Here is an 18021-nt window from a genome sequence, read left to right as displayed (position 1 = left end):
GTCATATGAATAATGTTTTGCACATTATCTTCCCATTAGAATATAAGTTTCTTGAGAACAGAGAAAATGTTTTATTTTTATTTCCAGAGTTTAGTAGTCTGGAACATAGAAAGCACATAAATAGTTGTTCAATGGGGTATCAATGAGAAAATGGGGCATCTTACTGCATGTCTGTAATGGAAGGAAGAAGCCTGCCTTCAGCAGGGTCCAAAGTCTCCAGTGTTGCTAAACTACTATTTGGTTTTAGTCAGGTGGGAACAAAAAAGGAGAAATTCTGGTTCTTGCTCCTGCAGATAACTCAGAGACATTATATGCCTAAAGATTGCAAGCACAAGTGGATCTCGTCCTAATTCATCTATTAATCATGCTCTAATTGATTCATTCTGTGATTATAAATGTCTACTATCTGCAGTCTTTCCATTGGAGAGCCCCTCATATTTCCAGAGGGTCCCATTCTGCCACCTACTAGTACTCTAAGGAATGTTGTCCCAAGGTGGTGCTACATCCATACAATTTAATACAAAACTTGGCCATTCTACTGATGAGAAGGGCAATGGCACCAGATTCTGTAGAGTTGGGCACATCACCAACATTTCCATTACTAAAAGCTTTCAACTCTCGACTCAGGACTTTTTCTGTGGGAATAAACCTTTCAGAGCTGGATAGATACCAATGAAAAAGCAGGCTTTGCTAGAAGTTCACTTTTTTGAACACAACATCCCTAAGGTCAGGAGGAATTGTGAACCAATCCAACTCACTTGTCATATAAAATCATGGCATCGTTCTGTGCTTCCTGACCATCGTACTGGCCTTTTTTGGCGGCAAGCTGGGACTGGAAGTTATCAGCTGCTAACCAAAATTGTAAGATATTCACCGCATCTTCCTTCTCCATGTACTGAAAAATAAAAATATAATAAAGTCAGTAAGAAAAAGGCTTCTCTTACTACTGTAACCCACCCTTCCAGAGACATTTGTTATATTACATGATCTTGCAGTCAACAAGCAAGATACATTCAGTGCAGTTATGGACAGACGGCATCTCAGACTGAATATGATCATATTCTCACTTACAAAGGATCTATATCCATCATACTAGAAGCAAGATTAAACCTGCTGGTTCCACTTTCATTACATAAACAAAATTAAATACTTTAATTCTTTACTAGAAACACATAAAGATGATAGAAAAAATCCTTTACACGCAACCATTTTCATTATTACACATTGCCACAGCAGTCTGAATAAATGCTCCAGGCTTAAACTTGCAGCAGTTGAAGTAATAAAGAACACAGCCAGCTAGCCGCGTGCTACAGACGGTGCATGTTACCAATGCAGCTGAAGACAGAACCAAAGTTTGCTCTTTGAAAGCCATTCCTTTGGAAGATGTGCTATCTTGGCTTGCAATACTTGTTAGACTTGGATGAGTAAAATGTGTCCTTTGCTAAAGCCATTTAAGAGCTGTCCAGTAAAAATGACCCACCAAAGTTCACTTACTCGCTGCTTCTAGTACATGCTTCACAGGGGTACTGAAATTGCTCAATAAGCTAAAATTAAAAGAATGGTAGCACGAAAGACTATTTACTAACAAATTTTCTCTGTTGGTTTAGTCTGCAAATACTATTTCATGAGACCTAGCGATGACAGAGCATGTTTATGAGATATCTCTAAAACAACAACCATAACTAAGGTGCTTCCTCATTTTACTGATGGGAAAGGAGACTTCATCCATACCTATGGGTCACCCAACTATTAAATTAGAGCTGAGGCTCTACCTCCAAATGAGTATCATCAGATTTGATGAAAAGCTAAAAATCTGGTTCAGAGTATTCTCCAATATTCTAGTGGCTATTTTAATAATTTTACATTTAACTTGTTTTCTCTTTCATTTAACCATTAAACTTTTTGAATATTCACTCCATTAAATGGAATATATATCTGGAAGAGAAAATATTTTCATTTAATTCATTCTACCTTTCACATTCTTTTCTATAGGAAATGCCTTAATATGGATGGATTTAGGGACACAAATGCTATAAAAGGGTGAAAAGAAATATAGATTTTACCTCTGAGAAATAAAACAGGGCTGATTCACAGAAGAGAATGTCAGCCAGGTAAACAGTTCCACTGGTCAGCACTTCAATCTGGTATTTACAGAAATGGTGACTTCGCAAAAACTCACTAAAGTGCCTGAACATGACAAAATGGAAAAAATCTGAAGGAACCACAACCAAGTACAGTTTAATCAGGAACAACCTACACTATTGTCATCACTGATCATGGCACATGCAGGCTCTGAAGACAATTCCCCCCAAATTATGGGGTTTTCCTGTTTTTTTTTTTTCTTTTTTTTTAAAAACATGAGTAGATATTAGGGAGCAGATTAAATAAGCACAGGAGAAAAAATAATGGAGAATTGAGGAATCCATTCTTAGCCTTTAATCATTTACTGAAGAAGCTAGTTGACTATTCTAGTCACTAAACACTTGAACTGTTAGAATTGAAAATTAGTGTTTTAAACTCAGGTAGAAAAAAAAGATCAAGCAAATTATAAATAATATGAACATACAAGTGCAAATTAATTAATATTTATATGTTTCTCTTTTATAGGAACCCATGCTAAGAGTCATTCTCAAGCTACATGGATCTGCAATTGTTTTTCTTGTAGGACCTCTGCATCACCATCGCACTGCACTGTACTGCGTAACAACATACAACATAAAACCGAACCCCTAAGTATTCAAAATGGTGCAAACCTCCAAGTTAACTTACTCTTGTTCCATTGCATGAAATACTATGGACTGTGCCATAATAAAACAGTTGGGATCCACTTGTCCATCCTCCCCGCAAATCTTTGCTGTAAAAGAGATATTAAATAACTTAACTTCAGGGAAGCCCAAGCTATAAATAAGCACAGTAACTGGCAGAGAGGAGGAATTTAATAAATGTTCACTGACTGACTGATTTAATTCATTCAATCATCTTAAATTAAAATGTGGGATAAACTGAGGGATAAAATTAGAGGGCTTCTTTTTTAATGATCCCTGTTCCTATACCACATCACTATATAAACTACTCTTTCTATAAAAACTAAAACCTGTTAGGATAATTAATAAATTCAAATCTTCCCAGGATGATGACATTTGGTGGGGCTGGGGTTTAAGCTTTTGCTCTATGGATGCCAGAGGATTTGGGCTATCTCATGTGACCAAGGTCACCAAGTAAGCCAAGAGGAGCAGTCCCAGCCCATCCTACAAAGGCCAAGTTTACCCAGAAGCTTCTGTCTTTTGAAGCAGTCACCAATGTTTCCTATTTTAGTGACTGGGCTGAAGAGAAATGTTCTTTTTAGTCAAGTACAATCCTGACCTGGAGAAAGGGAATGCAAGGGAAGAAGAGAAAGCTGTAGCTACCAAATTCTTACAGGAAGAATAAAGTTCAAAATAGCCAAAAATAAATTTTTCAAAAGAAGAGGTGTTCCACAAAGGAAACACAGGATATAGTGTCCCAACATAATGTCCAATGCTCATGTTAATGGATGCCTGTTCTATACTTAACATGAAGCAATTCTGTTAACACATTTATAAAGTAAGAGGCAGGTTCAATATAAAGTATCTATCAGGGCAATGTATGTATTCCCAGAATGATCACCTAAGAGGATCCCCCTTTCACTTGCTCGGACGTTCTTTGTACAAGTAAATTCTAGTCAAAATGAAGATGAAGGGGAGCCTTGAGATACGTGTGAATGAAGAGAGGGAAAAGGCTCTGTGCTCAGCCCTGGAGATGTGGGAGACAAGGAGTGAGTGGACAGGAGGGAGCACTTTAGTTCTTCCCTTTGCTAGAAGCATCCATCTGTCTTGCTCAATTGCTACCTTTCTGAAATTCACAGCAGACCCAGAGTCCCTACCTGATCTATCAGCCACAAAGATCCTCCCTCCCATCCCTGAGGTTCTCCACTCTCATGGGAAGTGTCCAGCTAGCACTACCTCCACCCTCCACCAAGGGGTGCAAGGGAGCGGAGAGCTAGGAGCCAGAGCCAGAGTGGGAGCCCGCCCAGGCCTAGGCCTGAGCGGGCAGGCCTTAGGAGGTGAATTTAGAAACCTGCTTCACTTGTACTATTATTTCTATGAGACAAAACCTTTTGTGTCCCAAACAATGGACTAGACAGAAATAACCGTTCCCAGCAGCCTCCCAGCTGCACCAAGTGCCACACTCCTGATGCTGGGGATGCTGACAGGGGATCATCTCCCCCCCCCCCCCGGACCCGCTGCAACCTTCAGAGACAGTGGCTCGAGGCTGGACAGTGGCAAGATTGGGCCCCCGACCACACTGGGCACAGCTTTGAGACTGACTTTTCAAAATAACACCTGTGACCACCCCAGATCAGAACCCTTGGAGGGGGAATGGATGGCTACCTTGTGGATGCAGGCTAAGAAAAATGGGTGTTCCACGTGAGGCACCTAACGGGCCGGAGAGCATTCTGAACAGAACAAGCAGAGACAACACAGCGCCCCCTGTTTGGAGATTCCTTTGGGCTTCTGACTCTAGGCTGGGAACACCGAAATGGCCTTACCTACGATGTCATTTCTCATCCCCTCGGTTATAGGGATCGGTTTAGCAGCATCCGGAGATATATATTTGGTAAAAGTACTCACTGCATCGCGTTCTATACCTGGGAAGAGAAACAAGATGGTGGCTTTAGACATCGCAGCAACTTCATGGGTGGGCACTGGCTGAACTCCCCGGCTCCTGATCTGCTGCACAATCCCCCCGTTACTCCTGCTCTGCTCGTTCTGGAGCGGCCGGAGTATCTCTTCCAGATTCTGGGGGACGCGTGTCTGTTGTTGGGGTTCGTCTCTCTTTCTCCTTCCAGCCCATCCCATGTGAGTGCCTAGCACAGTGGGGCCTAGATCTTGCACAGACTCATTCAGAAAGCCATGCCCAGGGGGAGGAGGCAGTGAGGGCCCAACCCCAGTCGTCTCCTCTGGACTCTGCTGGGCCCTGGAAAAGGTGCCAGTTTGCCACCAGGGCTGGTGAAGCCGTGGCCAGGAGGATGCTGCTGATGGCCTTTCCAAAGCAGCCAAAAACTGGGGAATAAAGGTTTGGAGATGGTTCTCACTCACAGACGAGCCCTGGAGGCCGAACGTGAGCATGCTGACCAATGAGATCCCAAAGAGGACCTGAAGGGGACCTGGCATCGGAGTAGCCTCGGACACAGAATTCCAAGATGAAATGCTGACCAAATGCTGACCCCAGAGAAAAGTAGCAGCCAGAGGGGCTCATCGGAATGACAGGAGAAGCCAACAGCAGCCAGTCCCATCCTCTTTGGGGGCAGAGGCTGCCAAGGACTGAGGAGAGCTAGGGTACGGTTTGTAGGCAGACATATGGATCCCCAAAGTTCAATTTTTTCATCTATCCTATTTGATGACTTGAGAATTACATAAAATGGCACAAATGCTTTTTCACTTCCAATATTACAAACCAAAAATTCAAGATGAGGCAGATTCGGGGTGTGGGGGGGGGGGTGGGGGTGAGGGAAGGGAAGGAACACAAAAGAAAATGCTTCAATGTCAAATTTTTTACTTTAACTAAAAAGATGCCCTTTAGAGGAAGCTGCCAGAAAGGGAAGTTCACTGCAAGAATCTGAGGATACTAAAATCAAGTGGTTTAGGTTTCTGCATTTTAACTTTTAGCTCCTCTTCCTTCCTCTTTAAGTCCAATAAACCTCAATCCAAAAAACCAGAAACTGCTCAAAAGAGGTTTCATTTAGTTATCTGCTCTTTAGTTCAGAATAAACCTATTTCCATTAAAACAAATATAATAAAAATAAAGTAAGCCTGAAGTTATAGATTGTTTCAGGAAAGCTCTAAGCATTTAATCCCAAACAAAAACAATATGGAAAGGACGCACTTTGGAACCGTGTACTACAGAGGCACTGCAGCAGAAAGGAGAGAGCTGGCCTCCAAACAAAAAGAACAAGGTTTGAATCTTACTGATTACATACTGGCCATGCGATGGCCAAGTCAGTGCCCCATGTTAGAGGGGCCAAACCCATTGCCTGAGCTACAAGCTCATCAGACAAATCCAGATCAAAAGGTAATTGGAAATGCTGAAGAAATGTTTTCCAAAAAACAGAACACAGATAATGTTCATTTGTGTTTTTCTAAGTCAGTCTGTGGCCTACAGGGCTTCCTTTCTATCTGAGAGGCACTGATCTCTATTAGTGGAGGGAAGGTCCTCACTTGGGACTTTTCTGTATCAGTGATCTCATAGGTTCAGTCCACATCTTAGACATCTTACAGTCCACATCTTCTCTAATTTAAAGTTTGCAATAACTTCATTTGATAACAAATCATTAAATAAATTCTTTTTTAGGGGCAGCTAGAGTGCAGTTGATAGAGCACTAGCCCTAGAGTCAGAAGGTTCAAATGTGACCTCAGACATTTAACCCAAGTGAAGGTTGTTTGACTCTGGGCAAGTCACTTATCTCTGAGTGCCTCGAAAACCAAAACAAAATCAAGTCACATCAAATTCCTTTTCAGCACCTGTGATTGATAAAAAGGTCCCTAAACAAGCTTCCCTAAAACATTAGGGAACATACGTTTTTGGAAGGTGCAAATCATGAGGCATGTGGGGGGAAGGGGAATAGTTCAAGATAAATGTAGTCAGAAAACGCTGGTTCAGCTTCTCAAAGGCTGGCCAAAAAAGCCTGGATTCAAGTCCTGCCTTGTTACACCGGGCAAAACCCCTGTCAAATGGAGATGAGGACACTGCCCTGCCCGGCTCATGGGCAGTGAGCTGGCTAGGAGTAACATCAATGAGAGCTTTCCATAATATATCCCACCAGTTCTAACGACTCCAATACAGCGAAACCTTTGTTGGAGGGATACTGAGCGCACACACCAGTTCTTATCCATCAGCCGGTGGTGACCTTTTTTCTGAGTGAAAAGGAGGGCTGGGAGTATCTTATGCTTTCCTCATTCTTGGGAAGAAATACAATTGTCTTTACTTCTACACAGATCTGCATGTGTGTCAGAGATAAAGTGAGAAAGATGGTGATTAAACAGGACCTTTTGTTGTTTGGTCATTTCATTCATGTCCACTCTTTGTGACCAAAACCCTGAAGCAGCTTGCCAGCTTATTTCACAGATAAGGAAACTGAGGCAAAGAGGGTTAAGTGTCTTGGCCAGGGTCACACAGCTGGCAAAAACTTCATGGCTCCAGGCTCAGCACTCTACCCACCGCGCCACTGCGCCTCTCCAAGAGGCCGCCTGAAGGCTCACGAGACACTCATCAACCACACTGCAGGGAACATCCCCAGCCCGCCAGTAGCCCTATTAGCAGGATTAGACCTTCTTAGGTCTGACCCGTGGCCTACTCTCCTGCCTCAGAAGCCATCCACTCTGAGTTCCATCCAAAATTGTCATTGAAAGGAAAACCACTTGTGGCATGTCTGTTTCACGCCTGCACAAAATGAGATTCCAGCAGAACCTAAAAAAGTGAAACTTCGAGTTGCCCGCTCCCCAACGGGGTTCCTGAAGGAAGTTATGGAAAAGGAACCCTAACTCTAGGAGCTCTGCAGCCCCACTCGTGGAGCTCTCCCTTTCCACAGGCAACTTTCGCCAATTAACACAGCAGCTGAGCAGGCCTTCTAGCCTTGCCATACTCCTCCAACAGCCTTCCTCAGCTGATAATAAAAATTACAAAGACACAAGAGAAGATCTGTGCTCCATGAGGGGCATCTAAACAAATGGAACAAGGAAGGTATTTCTCTAGTTTGTCCAAAGAGATTGTGTTCTTTTCCCACAACACAACCTGAAGTTGGGAAGATCAGATAGGAATTATAGGTGAAAAAGAATTTCCATCTGGGCTCCACTGAGGCATTTATGGCCAATACAAAAAGATTTTATATTTGGCCCTTGGGACTGGCCAACAGGTTTTACAGAACAGACAGCTGAAGAGTATTGGGGAACATTTCTATGCTACTTATCATTTCACACTTAATGCAAAGTCTACCAGAGTAACATGAGCAGTTAAAATAAAATTTCCCCAATGTTCTTAGAATCAAAGAATTTTCAACATGAAAGAGATTCTAGGAGTGACAATCAGAGGCAGCCTGCCATAGAGGAAGGTCTGAGTTCAAATGTGACCTCAGATACTCCTGGCAAGCCCCTTAATTTCTCTCTGACTCCCTCAGCTTCCTCATCTGCAGGCTCCATGGCCTCTGCTCCCCCTCAAAGATGCGATGACTTTCAGTGATGTGGTCTGACAATCAGAGAATGCTCTTACTCAAATCCATTCATTCACTTATATTTCTTTTGAAAAACCACATGTCTTTCTGATTTAAAATCTTAACTGGTTCTCCTTTTAATCACTCACATAAAATTCCAAATTGCTCTTGCATTGTACTTGCATGTACTACATGAAACCACCAAAGTATGTAAAATTTCTTTAAAAGACTAAGTGTATTAGCCAAGTGTTGTGAAGATAATGAATGAGACCCCTCTCACAATCCTGAGAAAGGGTAAGATAATTGGGGGAAGAGAAGGCACATGAAGTGCAGTAGAAAGAGCAGCAGCAGTGAAGCCAGGTGCCAGCTTCAACTCCTGGGGTGGCCTTCGTCAAGCCCCCTTCACTGGGCCTCCACAAAACAGGGAGTACCTTGCCTGCCTACCTCACAATAAGATCATGTAGAGACATTACATAAATTTATTCAACTACGGAAGTCAAGCAAGACTTCCCCACTATGGGCAGGCTTTCATTAAAGCTGCTCTGCCCCCCGGGTGACAGGAATCACTCTGAAGATCCTCCTGGGTCCCCCAATCCCTGCAGAGAGGCTGGAGGCCATGACGGGCATAGTCTGGGATGAGGTAAGGCCCACGCCAGTCCTCCTCTTCCTCCACCCTCAATCCTGATTGGGATGAAAAATAAAGGAAAAGCCAATAAAAGACTACCAACACATTACCTACTTACTTCTCATTAGTTTTCCTGATAATTCCTTTAGAGTAGAAGAAGGACTATTTCTATTTGATCCCATAAGTCTGGAAGAGTCTTGATATTCCATAGAAACTTGAGTCACTTCCTTGGACATTTCAAGATGGAGAGAACGAACATTATCTCTATCCTGGGAAGGCAGCGAGTGATTCTGAGCATTGCTAGTTCTATTATTCATCTCTGTTCCTTTTGAGTGGGTCATGAGCAGCTGGACTGTGCTAGAACTCTCCAACCTCTGGTCAAGAAACTGAGATGGAAAAGAGACTGTCGTTTCATGCCTTTTAGATGAAGGAGAGAGAGGTTCTGCCAAGGAACTCTGTTTAACTGTATTCAGACTGTGTGCTCTTATGCGGGACCAGGTTGTAGAACGGAAACTTTCAGCCTCTAACCAGAATTTCACTAAATGTTCCATTCTTCGAAGTTCCATAAACTGAATAAAATACGGAAGGGCAATACTGTCCTGCAGGACTTGTTCAAGGGTCTTCGAAAGACTTGATTTGGTCTCTTGAGTCTGATAGTCCAAACAAGATCTGCCTAAAAGACAAAGAGCAGCAAAAAAATTAGCCAGAAAAAGTGGATAATTTAAGATTTAGAGACTGGGCACCTTTAATAAGACAAGCATCGGCTATTTGCAATAAAATTTATACACAACTCAAAATAGCTAGAAAAAGAACACATGGTTTAATTGGCTGGAAAGTTAAAAAAATGAGAGCACCATAGAAAACAGTTTTTTAGGCATCAGAGGGGAAAGAAAAGAACAAGTGATCCATAAATGCATTCAATATTTTTATCTAAAAGGCTCCTTGTTAGTTGGCTAATCCTCATTATTCTGCTCCTGGAAAATGAGATCACATGATAAGCCTCAAGATTAGCACAACAGACTTTGTCTAAATTTCTAATACAACCAATTCTCAAACTCCAACATTGTGTCCTTGTTCCTAGAGATTAGAGCTAACTTCTAAATTTTCTGCTCCCTTCCCTCCTTTATAGCCATCCCTAATCCTAAGAAATATCTGTCCTATAAAAAAAGGATGTGGAGTAACTGAAGAACGCTCTAGTTCCTCAGCCAAGCAAAGACAGAAGGCAGCAATGTGACAAGAGGTCAACTTCAGAAAGTGCCCCATGGAACTATCAAGAAGAGAGGAGTCACAAAGCATTCTACATGATAACCTTGGAGCAATGGACCAGCTGGTTAGAAAAGGTCCTGAAGGAGAAAAACAAAACAGCACAGCCCCTCTTTTATGGCAGACAAGTGCAGGTTTCCTGGGACACAGCAAAGTACACCTGTCAGACATTTTTACTTAATTGTTTTCTTTGTCACAAGGAAGGATTTGCTCAGGAGTAGAGGTAGGAGGTGGGAAACTATGATTTGAATACAAAGTATTTCAATAAAACATTTTTAAAAATCCAATTCCCCTCTCTTTGGCATTAAAGATATTTCTTGTCTCCAATAGCAAATATTTCAGAAAGTGTTGATTCTTCTCATATTAGATCACTAAATCTCAAGTTTTTCCTGATATTCTCTTGAAAACTGGATATCACATTCTAAGAAACTAAGCTGCTAGGAAATTCTATCTGCCAAGTCCCACCTGACTGTGGCTACAACAAAGAAATTAGAAGTGAGTCTATGATTCATCTTTTTATTTAAAACAGAAGGCCACAAACATTTGCTGGCTCATTAGGTTGCCTGAAAGACTAGAAGAGCTGCATTTTTTACTTAACTCAGCTGACATCCTGTTAATACCATCTCTGATGCAGAACCAGTGCACTGTCTTACCTATCACATTTGTAGATGATACGCTGACACAAATAGTCTTCCAAATAGTTTCCTAAATGCCCTGAAATATCGTAGCAATCTAAGAAAATCCTTCATCAACTTACCGAGGTCACCAAAATGAGCAGCTTCCATGTGACTAGGCTGTTTCTTAAGAGTAGCTGTCCTGCTACTTGAAAAAGAGTCCATATTGGCAGAAATGGCATTGATTGCCACATGGCTTGGTCCGGCAGCCTCCAATAAGGCATGATTTCTAGGGCTCTTTTGTGGGGAATGTACTGGTAGTGCAGCTGTAATTAAAACAGAAAGAAAAAAATATTCACCAGAAAACCCTTGATTTGGACATCTAGAAGCTTATTAACTCCTAAGAGAGTATAGTCATTTTACTAATTTAAAAATTAAGTATACAACTCTTCATTTTCTAGGAATATTTTAAACACTGATTTTTAAAGTTGTCATTCATTTTAAGAACAAAAGGCAACACACAGCCAGTTTCTGAATCAGGAAGATCTACTTCATGCTGAATATCTGACCCACTCTGGCTGTGTGACCCTGGGCAATTGACAATCTCTCTGGACCACAGGCAACTTTCTAAAACTTTTAATATACAGAGAAGGTGTCAATCACTGACAAAGGTAGTTTCTCACATGGGAGAGTTCTATCCAGTAGGTCTCAAAGTATAATCTAGGGATCCCAGTGGACTCTTTCAGAAAATCTTAAAGGTCAAAATTATTTTCATAATAATATGTTTTAATTTCAAAAGTGATAAATACTGCTTGATATAATTCATATAAACAAAAGCTCTTTAAAGGTTGCAGGACCAATATCAATCCTATTCATCTCTTGCTCCAATGTACTAAGAATATCAGTTTGACCTTATAACAGATGTAACAAGCCATATTCCTTTTCCCTGTCCAGAGACCAATGAATTTGAACATGGATTTAAACAATACGTACGTTTGCATTCCTCTCTCCCATCACCAGTAAGCCAGCAAAGTTGAATTTTTGTGCTATTTATATTCATGGTAAAGAAAATCCCCAAGGCTAACTAAATTTATTCAATTTTCAGCCAAGTCTGACTGTGACCCATTTAGGGTTTTCTTGGCAAAGATACTGGCATGGTTTGCCATTTCCTTCTACAGCTCATTTGACAGATGAGGAAACTGAGACAATCAGAGTGAAATGATGCCCTGGGTCACACAGTAAGTATCTGAGATCAGACTTGAACTCAGGGAGATGTTTTCTGACTGTAGGCCTGGAGCCTTATCCATGGTGTCAACAGTTGCTCCAGTAACTAAATTACCAGTCTACAAACAACTAGTTGACAACCAAAAATTGGGGTTAAATAATAAGTGTGCACCCCAGACTTTCTGTGTATTTATTACAAGTAATTTTCAAGGTGCCAACTTTATTAAACTCACTTTTCTCCCTCAAGCTAAAGCAAATGAGAGCTAGGAAAAATTTAAGATCCTTTGAAGATTCACTGGTGACTATGCAGAATAGGCTAAGAAGAATGAACACACTTCTGAATCAGGGAGAATGAGAAAATGTTCTCTTCAAATGTAGGACGGGAGATAATGAAGATGGAAAGCAATTCTATAGTCTTTTCACCTCTCCTTGGGGAGCCCACGCCGGCCTTCCCAGTCCCGCCATCTCGATCCTGCCTCTCCCCTCTAGTCCTGGAGGGTTTCCGCCACACCCAAAGTCCCCTCCTTCTTGTTCAGTGTCCATTCTCAGGGCTCCAAGCATCACCTTGGAGCACTGATGGCTTCCTAGCCTACATTTGTGGTCCCACCCTAGAATCAAACCTTCTTAAGCACCTGGGAGCAGCCCAGGCCTTCCCCTAATCTGGAGGGCCTTGCCTCCTGGCTGCTCATCTCTCTTCTGGAAGACCAATATCCTCACTGTGCTCATCTTTGGGCAATCTGTCCAATACGACCGCTACTGGCTGCACACGGACTCCAGCATCTGTAAGGGAGCATTTGCAATGGGGATGGACTCTCATTTCCACCGTGCCAGTGTGATTCTGCTTGCCTCAGGGGAAATGGGCCAGGCAGGTCTGTGCCAGCTCTGCCCACGTCTCACCACCAATATCCTTCAGAGGCCTTGAGAGTGGCTTTGTCCCGCTCCCTCTGACCTCCAGAGAAGGAGGTCTGCCTTAGGTGAATTCTCTTGTAAAATAGGCTTTTAGGCCACAATTATCCAGCATTTGAACCATGTGCCAGCCAGAGATGCTCTCTGGAGCGGAGCCTCGGTGTCTGCCACGCTCCCTTGCTGGTGATTTCAGAATCTTCCTAAGACCAATAAGGATATTGGTCTTCCAGAAGAGAGATGAGCAGCCAGGAGGCAAAGCCCTCCAGATTAGGGGAAGGCCTGGGCTGCTGCTCCCAGGTGCTTGAAAAGGTTTGATTCTAGGGTGGGACCACAAATGTAGGCTAGGAAGCCATCAGTGCTCCAAGATGATGCTTGGAGCCCTGAGAATGGACACCGAACAAGAAGGAGGGGGCTTTGGGTGTGGCGGAAACCCTCGAGGACTAGAGGGGAGAGGCAGGATCGAGATGGCGGGACTGGGAAGGCCGGCGTGGGCTCCCCAAGGAGAGGTGAAAAAACTGTAGAACTGCTTTCCATCTTCATTATCTCCCATCCTACATTTGAAGAGGGTTCCAAAGTTCTGACAACAAGAGGATCACGGCATTCGATGAGCTCTGAACGACGGAGGGCTCCAGAGACCATCAGGGGTGGGGCTGCCAAGAGCAGTTTGCTCCCATACTTTCCTTCAGAGACTCCCCAACATGAGCTGGCTCTGGTAATAGGCGCATCAACTTTACCATCTACATGGATGTCCCTGCAAAGTCCCCTGCCAAAGTAACTGGATTTATCCACAGCATTCAAATTTCCCCCCGTACTGTGACTATTGGTTTCACATACAGATGATATGTTATTAGCTAGTGGAGAACTTGCTTTTTTTGGTGTTGCCAGGACAAAGTGAGCAGAAGAGGCAGAAAATCGATCCACATTCTGTTGCATCTCATTATCAGATGCTGCATGAAGTACACAATCACCTGCAGAGGTGATTTTTTTTTTTGGGGGGGGGGGGAGGCAGAGGATATTAACTGTGTAGCTCCTAGATTTTGTTATAATTTTCTGTGGTTTCAACCTAATAAAATTATCATGTCACCTGCAAATAGGAACATTTTGTCTCTTCTGACAATGCTGGTCCCTTTATTTCCCTTGTCTAGCATTTTTAGAACAAAATCAAATTAGTTGGGCTTTTGGGGGGAGATGGATCTTTGCTTTATCTGTGCTTGTTAGGAAAGAAAATGTTTCTCCATTACAAGTAATGCTAACTTTGGATATCAATCAAACATTTGTTTCTGTTTTGTGCCAGGCACTCAACTTGATTTTGGGAATACAAAAAAATTAAATAACCCATGCTTTCATGGAGCTTACATCCTATCAAAGGAGATAAGTACATGTATAAGAATTTTTTTTTTTAAAAAAGGAAATACACATAATAGTTAAATATAAGGTAATTGGGAAGGGGGGGGGGGATTATAAGCTGTTATAAGGTTTTGTGTAAAAAAAAAAAAAAAGGATTTTTATAAACCCAAGGTGAAGACTAAGCACACTCCAGACAGGAGAGATGGCTAGTGTAAAAGTAGAGATGGGAGAGGAGTGTGTGAAGAACAGAGACAAGTCCTCGGCAGTAGGGATGGCGCCGGCTCCATCCTGGTGGCTTTCTTCTCGTCACTTGTGCCCGGTCCCACCAGACACCAACAGTTCAATCGCCATCTACATAACGATGACTCCATGGATATACACGCGCATGTCCATGTCTGGCCTTAGTCTTAGGAGCCCCGGCCCTTTACCACTAATGACCTCCCATTCCTCATCCCAAACCTTTTCTCTCCCCCTTCCAAAATCCCACCTTGTGCTGAAGGCCCCCTATCCCCCAGCACTGGGCCTTCTTGTTCCAGAGCTCTGATGACTGGAGGAGTCCCAGCTGATCCCAACTCAGGTCCCTCCCATCTGGACTTCTCCTCCACCTCCCTGATCCACTCAGTCCTGCCTTTCTGCCCTCATGTCTCACCTTTTCTCTCCACTCAGAGACTCTGCAGCTTAAGTACCTTCTTTAGCAGGAAGCCCCTCATGATCCCTCCCTAGCACCGTTCTTCCCAAACAACTCTGAATATATTTATCTATTAACTTTTTGTTTATGCGGCATTTCTTTTTATAAGTACTTGTTACCTCCCCTACTAAAATATAAGCTGGAGACAAACATCCAGCCCCTAACAGCATTTGGCACACAATAAGTGCCTTTTTGCTTGTCTATTTCTTAGGGGGTTTTTATGGTAAAGCTTTTTTTTCTGTTTAAATATCACCATACTTTTCCTCAGCATGCCTCCCCTTCCCAGAGTGCCATCTCATATAACAAAAGACCTACTGGTCAACAAGCATTTAATAAGTACCTGCTTACTCTGTGCTGGGCATTCTAATGCAAACAAGGGCAAAAAAGATTTTACTCTCAAAGAGTTCACAATCTAATGAAAGACATAACATGAAACCACAATGTACGGACAAAATTTATACAGGATAAACTGGAAGTAATTTAAGTTATTTGAACCTGATTAGTTTTAAATAAAAACAGATTTTAATATTCCTTAAAGTTGAATTTCAAATCCGCTCCTCCCCTCCTCTCTTCTTGAAGACAATTTTATGTAGCTCATACATGTACAATCATGCAAAACATTTCCATATTAACCATGTGGCAAAAGAAAACAGATCAAAAAAAGCTCAAGAAAAATTAAAAAGGTAAAAAAGTATACTTTGATCTTCATTCAAATTCCATTAGTTCTTTTTCTGCAGGAGGACAGCATTTCTCATGAGTCCTTCATAATTAGCTTTTCTCAGTTATACAATGATCCAAGACAAACCATTCCCAGCTGATCATATAATACCGCTATTACTATGTACAATGTTTTCCTGGTTCTACTCCCTTCATTTTGCATCAGCTGATATAAACCTTTCCAGATTTTTCTGAAACCATCTTGCTCATCATTTCTTACAACATATTACAATTCTGACAAAATAATATACCATAACTTGTTCAGCTATTCCTAAATTGATAGGTATTTCTCAATTTTCAATTTGTTGCCATCACAAAGAGGTGCTTTAAGCTTTTATACATATAGACTCTTTTCCTTTTATAGACCTAGTAGTATTGCTGAGTCAAAGGGAATGCAGTTTTATAGTCCTTTGGGTATAGTTTCAAATTGTCCTTCATAATAGTTAGAACCAGTTCATAACTCTCTACCAGTGGTGCATTTAGTGTACCTACTTTTCCACATCCCTTCCAGCATTCATCCTTTTCCTTATCTGTTATGTTAGCCAATCTGATAGGTATAAGGTCTTTCCTCAGAGCTATTTTAATTTGCATTTCTCTATAGATAGTTTTGATTTCTTCTTCTGAAAACAAGCTGTTTATACCTTTGACAATGTTTCAATTGGAGAATGAGGCCTTTATCAGAAATTTGCTGTAAACCACCCTTCCCTTTCCCCTCTCTCTGCCACACACACATACACACTTTTCTTCTAATCTTGGTTATATTGGATTTGTTTGTCCAAAACCTTTTAAATTTATTTTATTTTTTGGAGGCGATTGAGATTAAGTGACTGACCCAGAGTCACGTAGCTAACAAATGTCTAAGGCCAGATTTGAACTCTGATCCTTCTGACCCCAGGGCCAATGCTCTATTCCCTGCCCTCTCTTTTTAATCTCATGTAATCAACATTAACCATTTTACTTCCCATAAAGCTGTATGGAGTTTTGCCATAAATTTCCCTCTTTATCCATATATCTGACTAGTAAGAAATTCTGTTCCCCTAATTTGCTTATGATATCACCCTTTATGTCTAAGTTGGGGTCCCACTGTGACTTTATCATGGTATATGATGGGAGACATTGGTCTACACTATTGTTCTTCAGCTGCTTCAGTCCTGTCTGACTCTTCATGACCCCATTTGGAATTTTCTTGGCAAAGATTCTGGAATGTTTGCTATTTGTTTCTCTAGCTCATTTTACAGACAAGGAAACCAAGCCTAAGGAAACCAGGCCATTAGGGTTAAGTGCATGAAGCTAGTCTGAACTTGGGTCTTCCTGATTCCAGACCTAGTTGCTTTAAACATAGAAACTAGTCTATGCAAGTTTCTGTCCAAATGCTTTCCAGATTTCCCAGAAATCTTTGTCAAATAGGGAGTTCTAAATGAACTTTTCAATGTTAGTTTAAGTTTAAAATAATAAAGGTTAAACATAATATTTCTCCATAAAAGTCCTACTTAGATGCTACTGTTAGGATGGAGGTTATTTTGTTTTCTCTACACCCAAATGTAAAAGGCTATAAGTTTGAGTTAGGTCTGTTACCATCTAGCTAAACTCAAAGAAAATTATCCTCAGAAGAATGGTTACCTAAGGTTTTTGGCCCCAGAAAATAATCAATCATTATTTAGGACTTCTATTGGCATCATCACTAATTATACACAATAATAAAATCATAGCTCTTTGAAAAGTGAGCTTTTTTAAGCCAAAACACCTCTAAAATTTAACCTCAAACTCACCAAATTAAGGAAGGATGACAAAAGATGAAAATAATCAATATCTAAGGGAATATAAGCACACCAATATACTGTTGGTGAATGGTCCTACTATTCTGGAAAGCAAACTGGAATTTTGTGAAGAATGATTACAACCCTAATCAGAGATCCCATTGTTAAGTATATTGTTCTTGGCCCTCCCTCCCCCAAATAGGAGAACAGAGTGTGAAAGATCCCATATATGCCAAAATATTCATTGCAGTACCTTTGCATTAATAAAGAACTGATAACAAAGTAGATGCATGTCCACTGGCATATGGTTAAACTATGGAATATTACTGCACCATGTGAAATGAGGACTATGAAAACTTCAGAGAGGCATGGGGAGACCTGGATGAACTGCCAGGGAGAGGTAAACAGAATGGTAACTCCACAATAGTCTCTAATTATAACCAAGCTTGTTCCAGGAAACATTTCACAAACTATCAAACTTGAACCATGACTAGCTGCTGAGTTTTGCTCAATTCTTTTACTTCCTTTTTCTGTGGTATTCTTTGCTACAAGGGATGGTTCTCTGGAGAGGAAGGGAGAGGGACAGATAATGGAAATCAAAGTAATATATACATAAACAAAAGTTAGCAATTCATTTTTTAAAAAATTATTTTAAT

General features: G+C 41.4%; 1 protein-coding gene across 2 annotated transcripts in view; it reads right to left on the bottom strand.

The window, feature by feature from the left end:
* Nucleotides 1-18021, bottom strand: part of AKAP10 (A-kinase anchoring protein 10) — a 52525-nt gene that overhangs the window by 21929 nt on the left and 12575 nt on the right. For both annotated transcript variants that reach the window (XM_031967824.1, XM_031967825.1), the window contains exons 3-8: nucleotides 10870-11052; nucleotides 8968-9522; nucleotides 4568-4666; nucleotides 2770-2854; nucleotides 2064-2187; nucleotides 759-895 (exon numbers count right to left, since the gene is read on the bottom strand). In XM_031967824.1, coding sequence (XP_031823684.1) covers nucleotides 759-895; nucleotides 2064-2187; nucleotides 2770-2854; nucleotides 4568-4666; nucleotides 8968-9522; nucleotides 10870-11052 — 1183 coding nt within the window. The remainder of the gene's footprint in view (nucleotides 1-758; nucleotides 896-2063; nucleotides 2188-2769; nucleotides 2855-4567; nucleotides 4667-8967; nucleotides 9523-10869; nucleotides 11053-18021) is intronic.

This window comes from Sarcophilus harrisii, chromosome 4 (assembly GCF_902635505.1).
Source record: "Sarcophilus harrisii chromosome 4, mSarHar1.11, whole genome shotgun sequence".
NCBI lineage: Eukaryota > Metazoa > Chordata > Mammalia > Dasyuromorphia > Dasyuridae > Sarcophilus > Sarcophilus harrisii.
Note: the sequence above shows the minus strand (reverse complement) of the source record. Positions and strands in the feature narration are given on the sequence as shown.